At 40.9% G+C, this 15837-nt stretch overlaps 1 protein-coding gene across 1 annotated transcript in view; it reads right to left on the bottom strand.

The window, feature by feature from the left end:
• LOC139687896 (uncharacterized) overlaps positions 1 to 13223 on the bottom strand; it is a 31814-nt gene extending 18591 nt beyond the window's left edge. The window contains exon 1 of the mRNA XM_071585230.1: positions 12844 to 13223. Within this exon, the coding sequence (XP_071441331.1) occupies positions 12844 to 12950 (107 nt within the window). The 5' untranslated portion in view covers positions 12951 to 13223. The remainder of the gene's footprint in view (positions 1 to 12843) is intronic.
• Positions 13224 to 15837: the final 2614 nt, after the last annotated feature.

The raw sequence follows: 15837 nt of genomic DNA, 5'->3' as shown, positions 1-15837 counted from the left end.
CCCTTAGCTTAGTGCTGATAACAAAAGTGAAGTCTAGACATTAGCATTGCACATTTGCTGGTCGTCGTGAGATGAGATCAGAACCTGTCTACAAATTTTTAGATTCACATTAAGGTTGGAAATTTAAAAGAAGACCCAGTTATTCCTAATCTAGAACGAACCTCAAGATTTCTATTGGAATTGCTCGGGCTCTTTTTTATTATTTATAAGTCCACCCGGCAATAAAATTTCACAGTAGGCGTACTACAATTACAAAGGATCCAAGCCTTTGGTGGAGTCGACCCATCTGCGGGAATTGAAACTGCGACCCCTTGCACAGCAGGAGAGGGCTTAACCCCATCTCTACCGAGGTCTGCAGATTATCTCCCTCGGATTATACCAGTACAATTGAGTCTTTTTAGCATGTAGGCAGCTCTAAAAAAACTTAAATGTTCGCTTTCATAAGTTATTTGAAAAATAATTTTTACATGATTGGATGAACGCCCTTAATTTGAACGAAAAAGAACATTTTGTCAAAGGTGTTCACGTGGTCTCTCTCTAATTTTGTGTTTGATGTGTTGTGTTTTAATGAGAATACATGCAATTTGACTGATAAACCATTCCGATTGACCTTTGTTTGCATTCCTATCCGTTAATTCTAATTGGTCTACGTCCACTGATGAGTTCAAAACAAGGATTAAAGGAAAGAATGCTCGAAAGAATTCAATATTTCATGAACCGGAAATGGCTTAAAGGGCTTTCTCCCGGCGAAGTTATTTATATTGAAGCTTGATCCGCAGATCGACACATCCCTGGCTGTCAATTTGCTCCGTGGAAGCGGGCGGGTTAATGAAGAAATTGTTGACAGACGCTCGAATATCACTAAAACGGGTCCATGATCCCCCGGATATGGCGCTCCCGAGTCGTAAGTCACGTAGAGTGTTTCGAAAATGCCCGTCGTGAAATATTAAGGAAGGTCAATCGGGGAAAATGGAAAAGGTACACGGGGCCTCGTTCCCGCTGTTGTCGACGAGGATTATGAACTTTGTTAAGTGTTTGGTGCATGCGGTTATCCCCTAAAAAAAGAAAGTCAAGCCCATGAGCTTTGATTGATTTGACGGCTATGTGTGACATCCAAGATAAATACTGTGCGAAAATTGGGAGGACAGGAAAATTTCAATTCTTGCGATTGACTCCTACGTTCAAATGAATTGAATTAGGGTCAACTGTAGGTAATGTTCCGAATTAGTAGATAACATTCCAATTAATGGGTTTACATGAGACGAAAGTTAATTTTCATGGTTATAAAGTTTCCATCAAGGGACGAATCTAATTTGCGAAGGCGAAGTGAATATAAATGCAAGATTAAAAATCGTGGGTACGTTTTCGATTCAAGTGTTTGCTGTGCTCTACACGATTTTTGCTCGTACAACGTTGACCGGTGACTGGTTGCCGGGAACAAGTGACCGGTACTCATTTTTTCATTTCAATTCATACAATTCTTTTGTGAAGTTCGATTATCAAATATGTAGCGAGAATTCCTGATAATAATGCTGGTAATTCGTGATACCTATAATTTTTTAGAACATATGTATTTTTTTGGTGAAATTACTATAATTCTCTGAAAATCTTGGGAGTTAAACTTCAGATAACCATGAAACAAGCAAATGTTCTGCTGCTAATAATTACGAGAATCCCTTGAAGGCATATGTTTACGCCTGGGTTCCTCACCAAATATTTGTGCCCACGTTTACTCCCATTGTTTTAACAAAAAAATTTAAAAAAACGAAGCGTTAAAAATATCAAAATTACGATACAAATTGGCACTTAAGGATATACCTTTTATTGGATTTTCACATTTATTGTCATTTACACTAAATAACATGTGAGCGGTGAATTCGTTGTTCGTATCGCCTCAGGGGTCAATTTTATCATCGTTAATGATTCATAGATTATTCTTTTCTCAAAAAAAAGTTCACCGTGAAATATTTTATCAAATTCACGATTATCCTTCAATCATCTCCCATGGCCTTTTCTATTTTTAATCAGAATAATAGTTGTCAAGATTGGCGCATGACTAATGAATTAATTTGGGCCGTTTACTCCTGGAGGGTTATATCGGAAAGGTAGGTATTTCAAAAAAGTGTGAAGGTCACAGAAAACCGGATTCAACATTTTTACCTTATCCGAACGAAAGTTGCTAAGGGTCAACAGATTAATGCACATTCCAGACTAACGGTATAATAGCCTTTCAGAATAATTACCGCGATTCCTCTCAAATTCTGTACTAATGCTCTTGACATTGGAAGTCAATAACTAACTAGTTCAACTATTACATCTCTCAATAAAATTAAAAGACATTTGCATGTTTAATACATGGAACTGGAGCAAGCGTGAATTGATCCATTTAGGAAAAAGGTCTTCTCCTATTTTTCTAGTCATTTTCCACATGCATCTATTAACCCGGAAATCAGAAAGTATGACCTCATTCCTTGACAACTACCTGATTAATTTACGCCCTGGACCCTGCAATTGGCAACCAGGCCACAATGACCGTTAATGCAACAGTGGATTTCAAATAATTGCGAATGGGAAAATCGTCCCTCACTCTCACTCTTGGTCGGAATTTATTTTTGTAGACTGATGTAAAACGGGTGTATTCATGGAATATGAAACGAGGAAAGCACTTTCCGTTGATGATATGGTTTTGCATGCCAACAAGCGATAAGATCGACTGGATATTTCAATTGCAAGAAACGAGGAGGTGAGACTTGCTATCCGGTATCCGACGAGGTGTGACTTAGGGGCTGAGGGGCCGTCACGTGTAAAAAAAACAAATTTAGAGTGATAAAAACGTCATGACATAGAAATACTTTCGTGACTCCACGTGTTAGAGGACCGAAATTCAACTTTTACGTCGAAACTTTTATTCAAGTTAAAGAAATTTTCCTATTCGAAACCTGGACCTTTGGGTCAGTATCCGAACCTTCCGTACGCTCGGCAGTCGCACCACTTATGCGACTATTCGCGCACACTACTTCAGGCCGCTTCTGTTAGGTGGTTGCTAACTGACATAATTAATATTTCGGAGAACCGTTGCGGTGGCATCCGAGCGGTCGCATCCCCGTTCGGGCGAAGGTGAAAGCGGTGGGCGAGTTCTTTGACGGCTGAGGACAGCCGCCGACTCCGCGACTTTGCGTTCTCCCCCTCCGAGAAAGTCGACGGACACGGAGGCCGCCGCGTGAAATTTCCTACCCATTCCTACAAAACCCCTGATCACGGCGAGGGAGTAGATGGGTCAGGGGGACGGGGCGGAGACATTGGAGCGGGCCACATTCCTTTCCCCGGGATTCTTACGGAGCGCGGTGAAGGTGGAATGAGCCCCCAGAAAGGCCGCTCCTCCCGCCGACGTGAATGTTTGAGGAGGTGGCGGGGGGGGGGGGGGTTAAATTAACTTTTCCGCTGTCTCCTAACTGGACGGAGTGGAACAATTTGATTTGCGGGCATGGTTGATGGGGATCGTGATGACCAAGGATCCTTGCCGAAAGCCTCAACCTCCAACCGATACATTGAAGGCGATACATGCCTAACAATCCTCGACATTTCCGCGAGCATATTATTCTCACTGGAGCTAAATTTTTGTAGTTTAGGTTACGCTGATAACCTAACAAACGGTTTACCTTATAGGGCTAATGTTTAATTTTTTTTTGCTGATTTTCAATTTTCTATCTTTTGCTTGTATTTATCGTTGATTGTTCTGGATTTTTCCTCGATAGTGGCATTTGTTTTCTTGAGGTAAGGAAAACTCTCAGAGAATTGTTGCTCTGAAAACTCTTGGAAAGAAAAATTTTAACTACTGTCGGTAGAAAGTGATATATCACATAGGGAGTAAGTCGTAATCGCTTCACTACGTTAAAACCCTCTAGAATGTTCAGAGATAAGTTAAAAGTGGCGGAAGATAATATTGCGGCAAAAAAATGTTATTCTGCCGAATCAAGATTCTCCCAGAGTTTGTGAGCCATTTGTGTAGGATCCCACTAAATTGTTTTTTTCATATGACACATTCATAAATTTAATTTTTAGGGGCTCGAGCAGGAACTTGAAGGCTAAGAAGTGTTAGAATAGTTGAGTGCAATTGAATAAAATTCTATTTTATTTAATTTATATTAATAGGAACTTTTATTTGTGTGAAGGCACGCATGTACAATAATGTGCTGCGGCTGAGTACACTTGGGCCTATTTAATTCGAAACAATGATTCCTCCGTCTTGTCAGAGTTTTTCTCACTGTATGTATTTAGTCTTTTCTCTTTTTGGCATTGTCTAGGTGAAAATATGGACTATTATGAAATGAATAATATAATGAAAATCGAAGTATGAGTAGTAGTAGTATTTAGGGGAGGCGACCGAGAGCTGAGGTCATTTGCGCCATAGGGGATGGACAGGAAAGGATGAAGGGTGGAGAGCAACCCGGCGTCGGCATTAGCCTACTATTTACGAAAAGCGCCAAGGAGTCCGCAGCTTAACGTCCCATCCGACGGACGGCGTACTCACTCAAAGTGCCCTCCACAAAGCACCTCAAGCAGGGATCGAGATACCGCTGAAAAATATTCAACACCGCCGGGATTTGAACCCGGGCCCTCAGGGTGGGAAGCCAGTACGTTAGCCCCCGCACCATCTCGATCCCCTCGAAGTATGATCAGTAGAAAATTCATCTGAGGGAAACTTCCTTTGACATGACTTCTTTCAAACTTACTTCTTTATTTAGAAAGGCTATGGAGACTAATATGGAAATAGAAATTTGCACCGTTTATTTTAATAATTTATTACGGAATTCAAACTCTTTTCCCTGGTTCCAACTCTCATGGAAAGTATGATAAAGTTCCAGATGTACGTCAACTACTTGATGAAAGATAGACAATGCTATCTGCATATGAGGTGACCATGTTCTTCCGTACAAAGATGGAGAGTTGATATCCTCACGTCAGCGGGTGGATATGTAGCGGATTTTTATTATATGCATGATATAAACGAGTCATAAATTCAGGATATGTCCTTATACCCTTATAGACGACATATCACCACCGTAAATTCCTCGAACCCTTGAGGAAGATATAGCACGCGCAGCACCTATATCGTTGCTCGTAGGGGCAAAATATAGAGCTATTACCCTCTTGACTCTCTCAAGTACGATGAACCCTATATTCTTTCACTCATTTAACATCCCCCCAAGGAGATCTGTGAGGAATGAGAGGCGTAGTTCGCGTCTCCCCTTCGACGCGAGTACCCCCTTATCGATGCCTGAAAACTTGTTCTCAGCACTCGCCTGATGCAATCAAAGGTAGTCGTTGCAAGTGGAATTCCTAGCCACCTTTCTTCTTCTCCATCGATGTCATTAGAGCCTCGCTTCGCAACCATAATCGAAAATTCCCTTTCACGTCGAGTGGAGCGACAGTGTGTACATTCCGTGGTGCGAGACGAGACATTTCCGAAGGTGTCTCCGGCCTCCCAATCGGGGTATCGTCAAGGCGTTGCAATATGCGAAACACGGATCTAAGCGGACGGCGATACCTTTTTTTTAACCCTGCAAAGACCCCTCTCATTACTCGGCAACAAAGGGAGGCGTAGGTTAACTTAAACGAAGCATAATTGACCGTAATTTGCGCCCTTGTGCACGGAAGTTACTGTGGAGTGGAGGAAAGCGTAATGGGCAATTTTGAGGCGATTACTATTCATTTCCGAGCAGGGTGTGAAGCAGGCCAACTAGCAAAGTATGTCTTTCCGTGGAGATGTTCGGGTGGAAAACTCACAACCTTGGCTTTTTAAGTCACAGCGATTGTTGTGTTCCATTGGCGCCTATAGGATAAAGGCCAAGTCATGCGCGGGAGAAGCCCTGCGCACCCTTGCCTTTTGATCGGACCGGATCCTCTCTTTCCCTTGCACCAATCAAGAATTCTCTGATTTTGACCCATCCTATCGGCCCTGGTTATATTCGCGCATAATTAAAGCGTAGAATATGAGATGAAGTGGATGAAATCGATGCGTTCCATAACCCTTTTACTTCTTTATAAAGCCATTATCGAAAACCGCACGTTTGAGCGAATGGGTGTATATGGAGTGATTTTTAGTTTGCTATTAATGCTTTACACAAGTCATCCATGCTTAAAATATGCTACGTTTGCCAAACAAATAATGGATGTGAATAAGTGGCGAGAAGGGAAAAGTGGTACCTATCAGTAATTCAGTTGGTACCTATGACTGGATTTAGATACACGTCCTGTTCATTAATTTAATCGGATAATGCAAGAATTAAAACGACACCAGTGGGGGTGGGGGTCGTGATGGAATCATAGTATTTATTTGGAGGATCCAAGGAATATTTTTGCGTCTATGATCGATAGAAATTAAGAAGTGAATCATTCATTTTTCAGAAGGTCAATGTAGATTTGGTCCTGTGCTGAAAAAGTAGATCAGGTTGCCGCGTAGCTGAAAGTGTAATTAATATTCCTCCCTTTGCTTTTATTTACTCTCGGGGGAAAAACACGAAGGAGCGACTGAAGTAAAAATGTCCATTCGGTTGGACCCACAAGATATTGCTTTCGTCGTGACATACAACCCAACCCTTTGAAATGTTACCCTAGGACCGGATCTAAATTCATCCCTATTGATTGCAGCGTATATTTAAATGCCAAGGATTTCATTAAGTTTTACAAATTTTGATTAATCGGTAGAATTAAAGGTGGGTTTGAGGAAACCGCGAAAAATAAATCTTTATTTTCGAATTGACAAACTCTTGAGGTCTAAGGCAGAAATATGGAAGTAATAAAAATATGGAAATGAACCGTATAATTAAGGAAGAAGGGTTCTTGGGGCCGGGTAACTTAATAAGAATGAATGCATAATTGAGCGATTTTTTACGATGGGAGATCTAAATGAGATGGTAAGAGGTGAATCTAAATATTATTGGTTTCAAGGGTTTGGTTGAGTTCCTGGGAATTGAAGACAAGCTCAGTGGGTTGATATTTGAGTGTTGCATCTTAATATAGAGCTTGGAAAACATTGCTCATGAGGGAAATACTGACGTCTCCGTCGACAATTTCGGGGTGGCTGAAAAAAAAATTACTCAATTTTTTATTCTTTTCGCCATTTTGATAGCAAATATCCATTTTATGCCAGACTGACCCCTTACCTGGGTGGGCCAGATTGCGTTCACGAAATGCACCTTGCCCGCCTATGTTCTACAGAAATCATCTTCGAGACAACTATGGCTCGCTCAGTAAAAAAATGTTAAACATCTCCGTGTTACAGTGAAAGGTGGGTCTTCAGTCTGAATCTTGCCTCAATTGATGGAATTCATTTTTATTCCGATTGCCTTTGAAAAGAAGTGTTTCCTTAGGTTTCGCCTGCAAATTAAAACCAATATTGCTATTACAAATAATACTTTGGCTTATTGCATCAGCAAATCTTCAACTTTCTGCTCACATTTTACACAAATTATCGACCTGAAAACAGCCACAGAAATTCTTTCTCCGAGTGTGAGAGTTTCTTTATCCAGACGTCCTGTAGCCCTAGTTCCCGAGGACGCACGCCTTTTTAATTCATCCTGACTTTCTTTCCCGTGAAATTTCGACCCAAAAATTTTAAGTGAAAGAAGGCCGTTTCATTCTGAAATTAAGTCTAGTGCTCCGACGTACCGCTAAAACTAACCCTACATCAGTGGCATCGTTTAGACGTCCCTTTTACTGAAAGGGAGTAGGTAATAATTATTTTGGGGCGGAAACGTCGATGGTAGTTCCGTGTATTTATCATGATTCAATAAATCCCGTAAAGTTACTACGCTGCATCCATGAACCGTATTGCGGGAAGCGTGCGTAAGAAAGTAATTAGCGCGATTCCCACCTGTCTAATCGGGCTGGTGGAGGGGGGATTCTGCGGACAAACCTGTCAAGAAAAAGTCGACGTAAGTGTGTAAGGATACAAATCAAATGGGTTTACGTGATTTTTATTCGTAAGTCCGTCGGTTCATCTATTAATCCGCTGAGAACTTACGGGGTTCGCGACCTCTGCTATAGGAGGGCTCCTTGGAATCTACATCGGCAGCGCAATGCTTTCGCTTTTTCTTACGAAGACCCACTGAGTCCACATCTCCATTCAGGTAATCACTCGGTGCTACCCAAACCCCGGATGGCAACGCCTCCTCAACGAGCGACCGCTTGATCTCCTCGAAAGATTTGGTGGTTTATCACGGGCGCATCCGCTTAGCGAGTAGCTGCACGCATAATCTATTTGCTGCCGGGTTTTCCCAATGCATAATTCACAATCCGGATTTCATCACGCTCCCGTCCTCTGTGAACCTCACGCGTGTGGACACAGATTTTTCAGGAGTAGCAGCATCCTTCCATCCATATTGAACGATATTTACGATCGCGGTGCGTATACATCCCCCCCTCCGTCCTCCGGGATTGCCATGCCGGGGCGTATTCTGTAGCACCCGGCAATGTTAATGTGCAGCGATCAGCTGAATAGTAAATTAAATCAAATAGGTGCCTCCGGGAAAATCGTTCGTTGAGTATTCGGAGACATCGGATGTAGTTGGGGTCCTAGGAGCTCAAATAAGTACGTTATCGGTCGATCCTATCCAGGACATTGACATGCAGTCATGCTCGACGATTTCATTTCGTTTGCATTTACCGGAGTCGGGTGTCAGCCGTCGGGGATTCGACAGACATCAGCGCCGATGAAAATTCTGGAGAAGCCTGATTATTCAAACTTTTCGCCGGTGCACGATCACGTTTCATGCATCTCGTTATTTTTTTCGGAGGGACTCACTTTTGTTCTGGTGCAAAGCTTTGACAGGAAAATTATGGAAATCAGGACGATATTTACGGAAGATTTTGCGAAGATACTACCTCCTACGAATAGTGCTAATGCAAGTCACGGAGTCTTTCAATTTACTCAATGGGTGGTGGCGCAAAACGCTTCTGACCTTCGAGGATAGTGAAAAACCAGGATTATCCTATCACGTTATGAAATCCCATTCGAATGAAATAATGTGGAGAGGTGTTGAGAAATATTAAAATGTCGAATGATGCAGTGGATATACCTGCTGTATATTCTGTAGATAAGCGATACGAACAGCTGACGTTCCCTAGTTACTCGATGCAAACTTATTAATCGAAAGCTTGTTTTGACCTTCAATAAAACGCTTCTAGTTCACGGTGTACCCTCACGAGCCCCATAAGTCACTATTGAATTGTCATCAAGTTCCTCTGATGTGGAACCACATAGTTAACCCTACACCCTATCCAGCCCGAGGTGGGACTCGAACCCTCGACCGTTGTTTTCGGCGGGGGGACTCGCCCAGAAAAAAACCTGCCTATAAAAGAGCATTTAATACAAATAACGATTATGTACAATTTAAGAAATGGAAATAGCGGAAATCGAAACGGAATGTAAAATATTTTTTGAAATAATCCAGTGAAGCTAAACAAATCATTATTTGTACGTTTAAGGTCAATTTTTATCGCATGAATAAGTGATTTCAACATTTCTTAATGGCCAATCGAAACGGTTCTCTGATCAAGGTAAATATAAAATATTTTTACGTTTCTACGCACTCTTTCCCAGTGTAATTAGCGAAAGCACCACTCTTTATGGGTTAGTTACTAAAGTCGTTCTAAAGTATTGTCCGTGAGAAGAGTTCGAAAGGAAAATTGGTGACTAAAATTAAATTTCAAATATTTTTATTATTAAATTTTATTATTTTTATTATTTATTTATTTTTATTATTTTTATTATTTATTATCAAATACTAAATTATTTTTCAAATATTTAATGGAAAATGATTCATTTTTATCTGAGTCACTTTTTTCAAAAACTCTTAATCAAAACCCCAGGAGCACCGAAGATATAAGGTATTTCAATAGATCGTTCGATATGAAATTCGACTTATTATTACATCTAGATGATCGTTTATTTTTTAAGAGGTAACCCTGTAAATTATGAAACGGTGATTTATTCTACCTTACCCGTATGAACTTTTAGGAGAAAGACTAATTTAAATAATGACTATAAAGAATAATTAAGGCAAAGGAGTCATAAGGAAGCCAAAAGACATTGGGGTTCTTTCAAAGATAACAAATAAATTTATGATTACATTAATCTAAAAAGGAGAACTTGTGAAAAGTTCATAAGGATTGGCAGTAAGCAATAAAATACTTGTGTAGGCATACAAAGATGTTGAATTAGTTGTGAAGGATTGAGTTGGACTAAGATAGGTTTTGACTATTTTGACGATTCGTAAATTATTTCGTCACATGTTATAAAATAAAGATATTAAATAGTATGGTAGGGCAGTTCAAATTATGGGGATTTTTTATCGTACGAAATTGCATCTGAATCAAAGGAAAATTCGAATCGCCGTGCGGGAAGCCCTCCACACTCGAATCTAGAGAATACAGACTGCAGCTGAAGGAGATTTTAAAAACCCAAAAAAACTACCGTTTATTTGACCATTTATATATGTACACATATAGTATGTTTTTTGGAAATTCACTATCCTTGATGAAGTTTAAACGTCGAAGTACGAATCGTTGAATATGAACACGTGTCGCGCTTATAAATAAATTGCGCAATTTTACTCTTAATTTATCATTCCACATTAAGATGAAATTTCACAAAGTCAAGTATTCTGCTGCCAAGTTATTATTATTATTTAATTTAATGAAGCTCATTATTTATCTGTTCATCGCGACACCTTCAACGTTTTAATGAAGAGTTTCAATGAATAAAAGATTTCCTTCAACTGCAGTGCCTTGTGAATGCTATTGATGAAATCAATAATATTTAATAAATCTGGTAATATATTAATTTTAACGTATTTTTCTCGGAAAGAATCCAAACATCGAGCCCGGAATAATAAGTTCACCGTTGATGCCGCAAAATCTGGACATAAAACTATTCAAGTTACTTGATCTATTGGAACCGCTAAAATATTACTGATTCCAGTAAGGGGTGTTCATGAAAGTACAGCTGGAGGGTTCTGGTCTTCCGCATGGATTGTATCCAACGGTTCCTTCACTTTAGATTTTTAACAATTGCAACACCCGGATGAGCTGACGGACAGACAGGCTGACATCCTTAAAAAAATAAGAATTTTGCACGAAGCCCGAAAATGTGGAAACTTAGTGATAGATGTCGATTTCAACATTTTCAAGAATTGATCTTGTGTAGGCAAAGGTAATGTTTCATTGAAAAGCGACGTGTGTGCCGAAATGAAACTTCAAAGCAAAATCTGGTCACGTGAGTCGCAATAAATTTTTAGAATCATTCTTTAATGTCGTTACCAGAAAATCAACCGGGCCGTCGATAGAAATTGGAGCCTCAGTGTGCGTACCCTTGAAAGGAGCACCCGAAGGGCTTATCAGTAGGGCTGGGATAATGACTTTTAAGCGGTCCCGGCATTCGTCCAGGTATGATGTAATCCTAGGATGGCATTGCGGACCGACCAACATTCGAAGAGCGAGTCAGGTGAGATCGTCAACCCCTTGTATGGGTGGGTGGGAAATTGGAGCAAGGGAGAATCAGGGATGGGAGGAGAAAGAAGGGCGGGGAAAAACTCGGTCTCGGTTTTATTGCTGCACCCTTCGAAAAGCGCCGAGGGACTGCATTACTTGACATCCTATTTGACGTACGGCGCACTTCACTTTCACCTTTTTTTTCACATTTGCCATGTTTTCTCCGCGAAATAAGATGTATGTATTGTCCAGTCTCCGCACGGGTGGGGAATCCTGACGTGCTACGTTGACACCTACTTAGATCATCCAAATAGTCCAACCCTACTAATTTATTTATTACGTTGCATCAACCCAATAGTAATAGATTTTCGAAATGTTATCATGAGTCGAACTTCATCTTTGAGTATCAATGTAAATTATACGTCTGTTTGTCATTACCCAATAACGAATTTCGTAACAATTTGATCAATGTAAAAATGGGCAATTTGTGCTGATGTCAGGATTATTAATTGATCCATAAGACTGGAATGTATTGACAGTATTTATAAATTTCGTCCCGAAAAATAAAATCGTCATGAGTGATCGTCATTTGGACCCAGTGTTCTAATTTGTAAATTTGCCTTATTTTTTTTAAATTTCTTTTTTTCAATTTGGACATGCGTAATGTTCTTTTAGCACTTTCCGTTTCCAAGAAGTTGCATGCAAAATGTTACATCTCCAATCGATAAGAAATGTATATGTTGCACATGAAACAACTAAAGCCGATTGGGTTATTCACCTATTCCATCTCCATTTTTTAAATGTACAAGTCCAATGACCTGGTGGGAAGGGTATACGGCTATTTACGGCAGGGGCCGAGTTCGATTACTGGTGCCTTCGGGTACCCGAAGCTTCACTAATCCTGTATGATTTTTCTGTCGCTAGAAAAGGAACTGGCCTGGCTCTAACCCATGCTTTTCGCACTCATTGGGGTTTAATACGAGGTGAACTCGACCATCAAATAATATTAAACCACCTCACGGTTACGGTCGATTACAGCGGAACATTCGACATCGACATAAATACAAACCATTCGCGGGATTTTAATCTTAAGTTTTCATCCCGAGAGGGTAAGATTCAGGGAGAATTCGCGGCGGGGCGTGGGAGACGCTCAGATCCGTTGTAGACATCGCGGGTGAGATGATTCGTCGTTCGGAAGTAGTGATGTAGCCAAAATAAAAAAAAATTGAGAAAGCGAGGGGGAAATCGGTGAGTGTCCGGTTATGATATATCCTTAGCGATGCGCTGAGACAGGGACGGTGGACTGGGTCGAAGGGCAAGGGGATGGGTTTGGAGGAGGCGAGCACTCACCTGTTGAGGGGCCTCGCACCGCCTTGGGCCACCGTGGTCAGCAGGATTACCAATAGGGCGAGTAGGACGCCGCGGCGCGCAAATCGTCCCCCGCGGAACTTGCTCATCTCGCGCACTTCCTCTTGGGACGCGTTCCCCGGGTTCTCTCTCTTTCGCCTTCCCCTCTCCCCTACTCGACGCCGGAAAAAGTCTCCTCGCCGCTCCCTTTCTGAAGACAGATTTTGCCGCGGGTACGGCTATCTCCACCGCTCGAGTGCAGAGGGTAGAAGGGGGACACGGATGGAGGATACCTCCTCGATGCGTGATCTCTGGCTCCTCCTCGAGACTCCTGTCGCACTAACCACCTCTTTCTCTGTCCCGCCTGTTGCTGCCGGCGCCTGTTGCCCGCCTCGGTTCGCTCGCTCGACTGAAGGGTCGGCTGCAGGGGAGCCCGAGTTAAGGGGGACAGGTGGGACGGCGGGGGATTTGGGTGACGGGGGGGGGGAACGGAGAAGGGGTGTCGGGAGGGGAGGACTACCCGACGTCATCCTCTTGTTCGGCCAATCGGACGGCCACGCTGATAGGAAGTGGGTTGGTACTTGGAAGGCGTGCGTTGAGGGCCACACGCGGAGTCTGCTCCGTAATGAGCGTTTAAGGAGGTGTGGTTCGTATGGAGAGAGAGAGTGTTTGCCTTTTTTTTGCGCGTGCATTTTTTTCTGAGAAATAAGAATTCGTCCAAACGGTTATGGTTTCGAAAGGCTCTCCAAGGGACCGCCGTTCATTGCCAATTTCATCCTTATTCACGTCAACGTTTAGAGGAAAATCCCTCCGTGCAAGAAATTCGGTAATGCTACTTAGTTACTCGTATTAATTGTAACCCACCATTTTTATGCATATAATTTTTCGCGAATGATAGGAGAAAATTTTTTCAATTTAGTGCAACTGGTCAATCAATTCACCTTACATGATAAGGTTTACTGAACGACATAGCTCTCTCGTTCAAAGGCTTTGTAATAGGGTTGGCGGTCTTGACTGAGAACATCCAATGTGGTTGATGAACGGCCCCAAATAATATGCGAGAGATTCTCTGAAAAAGATAAACATTGTATGCCGCTATATTATTTATGTAAAATTTCTCTTGATGACGCATAGATAAATTACACAAACAATTGAAAAATGAAAAATAATGATAAGGACGAAGATAATATTTATCAATTTTATCGAAGGAGATAATAAGAATGAGTTAAGAGTAACTTATATAAATGGATATTCACCCAATACATTCGTTCTAGATAATTTAGAAAATCATTCTTGGGGGCTCCCGAGAAATAAAAATGTCGAGGGCAGAGGAAAGTGGTAATCCGGGAGACACCGAAGTCGTGTTAAAGCGAGGAAGGGTGCATCATATCCGTAGGCTTTTTCTCAGTCCCTTTGGCGCCAGCAACGCCATGCGAGGATGATAAATGATGAGGCGGAAATGATAAGTCGCTCCGTCCCTTGAGAGACCATTCACTTCTAGAATATTTCGTTGCTTACCCCTCTATATCGAGTCCCGTATAATAATTAAAACTCTTAAAGTCTGCCTCTGACACCGAATGCGCCATTCAGAACCCACGCTAAACCTCTAAGTTGGGCTGATTGAGAGTGGAAAGCTAAGTACTCGAGATTCCGCATTAATTGATTTCGAATGAAAAATATCATATCAAGAATGGTTCAAGTGAGATGGACGGTGGAAAGATTGTTTTCCCGGATTGTTGGTCCTTACTCTGGGATTATTACGTGGGTTAAATAATTTAGAGTGAAGGTAAAAAATTTTCAGATTAGTCCAATTTTTATTTTTTTTACCAAAGTATCAACAATTAACGTTGCTGATATTTTCTTGTATTTAGTTTGACTTTTATTTTGTGAATATAAGATGCCTGGGTGTGTGCGATTCCTATTACTCTTTTATTTAGGTGGGATTATTTTCAGATAATGGCAGGAGGTTTTCACATAATATTTTTCCATTTAAATGTATTTTTATCAAAAATTACTCTATTGTACAAGGTTTGATATATTGTTTAGGAATGGAAAGGCAATACATTAATAAACTTCGAAATCACGGCTTGCGATGTAACCGTTAAATTTCGGCGGTCTCAAAAAAACCGGAGGAACATCTTCCCCCGGATGAATTCAGAAGGGCAGTTTTGTTTCATTCTAGCTCCATCACGCCTTGTCTCTTTCAGCCAAAACCATCAGTTAGCCTGTTTCGATTGTTCAGTTCTCGCAGGATAATTGGGGCAATGTTGAGAATTTGAATATTAAATGTAAACATTGGCACGTGTGACATGTATTTTTAACTGACTATATAAAACCAAGCAATCACTAAACTCGGCGTATAAGAGGTGGGCGACGGGGGGCCGTGCACTCACCCTCTGTTATTCGTGCACGGCTGTTTTGACCGTTTGCCCAAAAGTCATGTTAAACAGATATTTAAGAATAATAAGAAGTCTGAGAACAGATGTAGATCTCTAATCTTAAATAAATTTCGGTATTCATATTGTATGCGATCTATGGGTTGTAAACGGTCTATAGTAGTACACAATAATGAAAGAGAAATAATATTCTTATATCATTCTGTTTTGATATAAAATAATTAACGGATTTAGGTAACCAGAAATATTACAACCAAATGAAAGTTGTCTATAATCTCAATGTTAAATAATGTTTCATTGAATAACAATAAGCTTCTATAAATTGATAGAAGGTGATCAGTTATTTTCACTGTGCCATGTTTGTGGGGGAGCATACAAATTTGATACAGGAAGAGATTGGAGAAATTAACTCGTTGTTATGTGCGAAGCGTGGTTGCCAAAGGACGTAATCAGTAAGGATAATAAACTCAATATTCACCCAAGTATATTAACATACGGACACATTTCTGGAAACAGTGCTGAATCATTTTATTTTAGCGTATTAAAAAAGCTGTCCACATACAGCAATTTTTCCAATTTATAGTGTGACTTATAAAAAAAT

The sequence above is a fragment of the Hetaerina americana genome, unplaced genomic scaffold (assembly GCF_022747635.1).
Source record: "Hetaerina americana unplaced genomic scaffold, ioHetAmer1.1.p SCAF_2, whole genome shotgun sequence".
NCBI lineage: Eukaryota > Metazoa > Arthropoda > Insecta > Odonata > Calopterygidae > Hetaerina > Hetaerina americana.
This window is presented reverse-complemented; position numbering and strand designations above follow the sequence as displayed.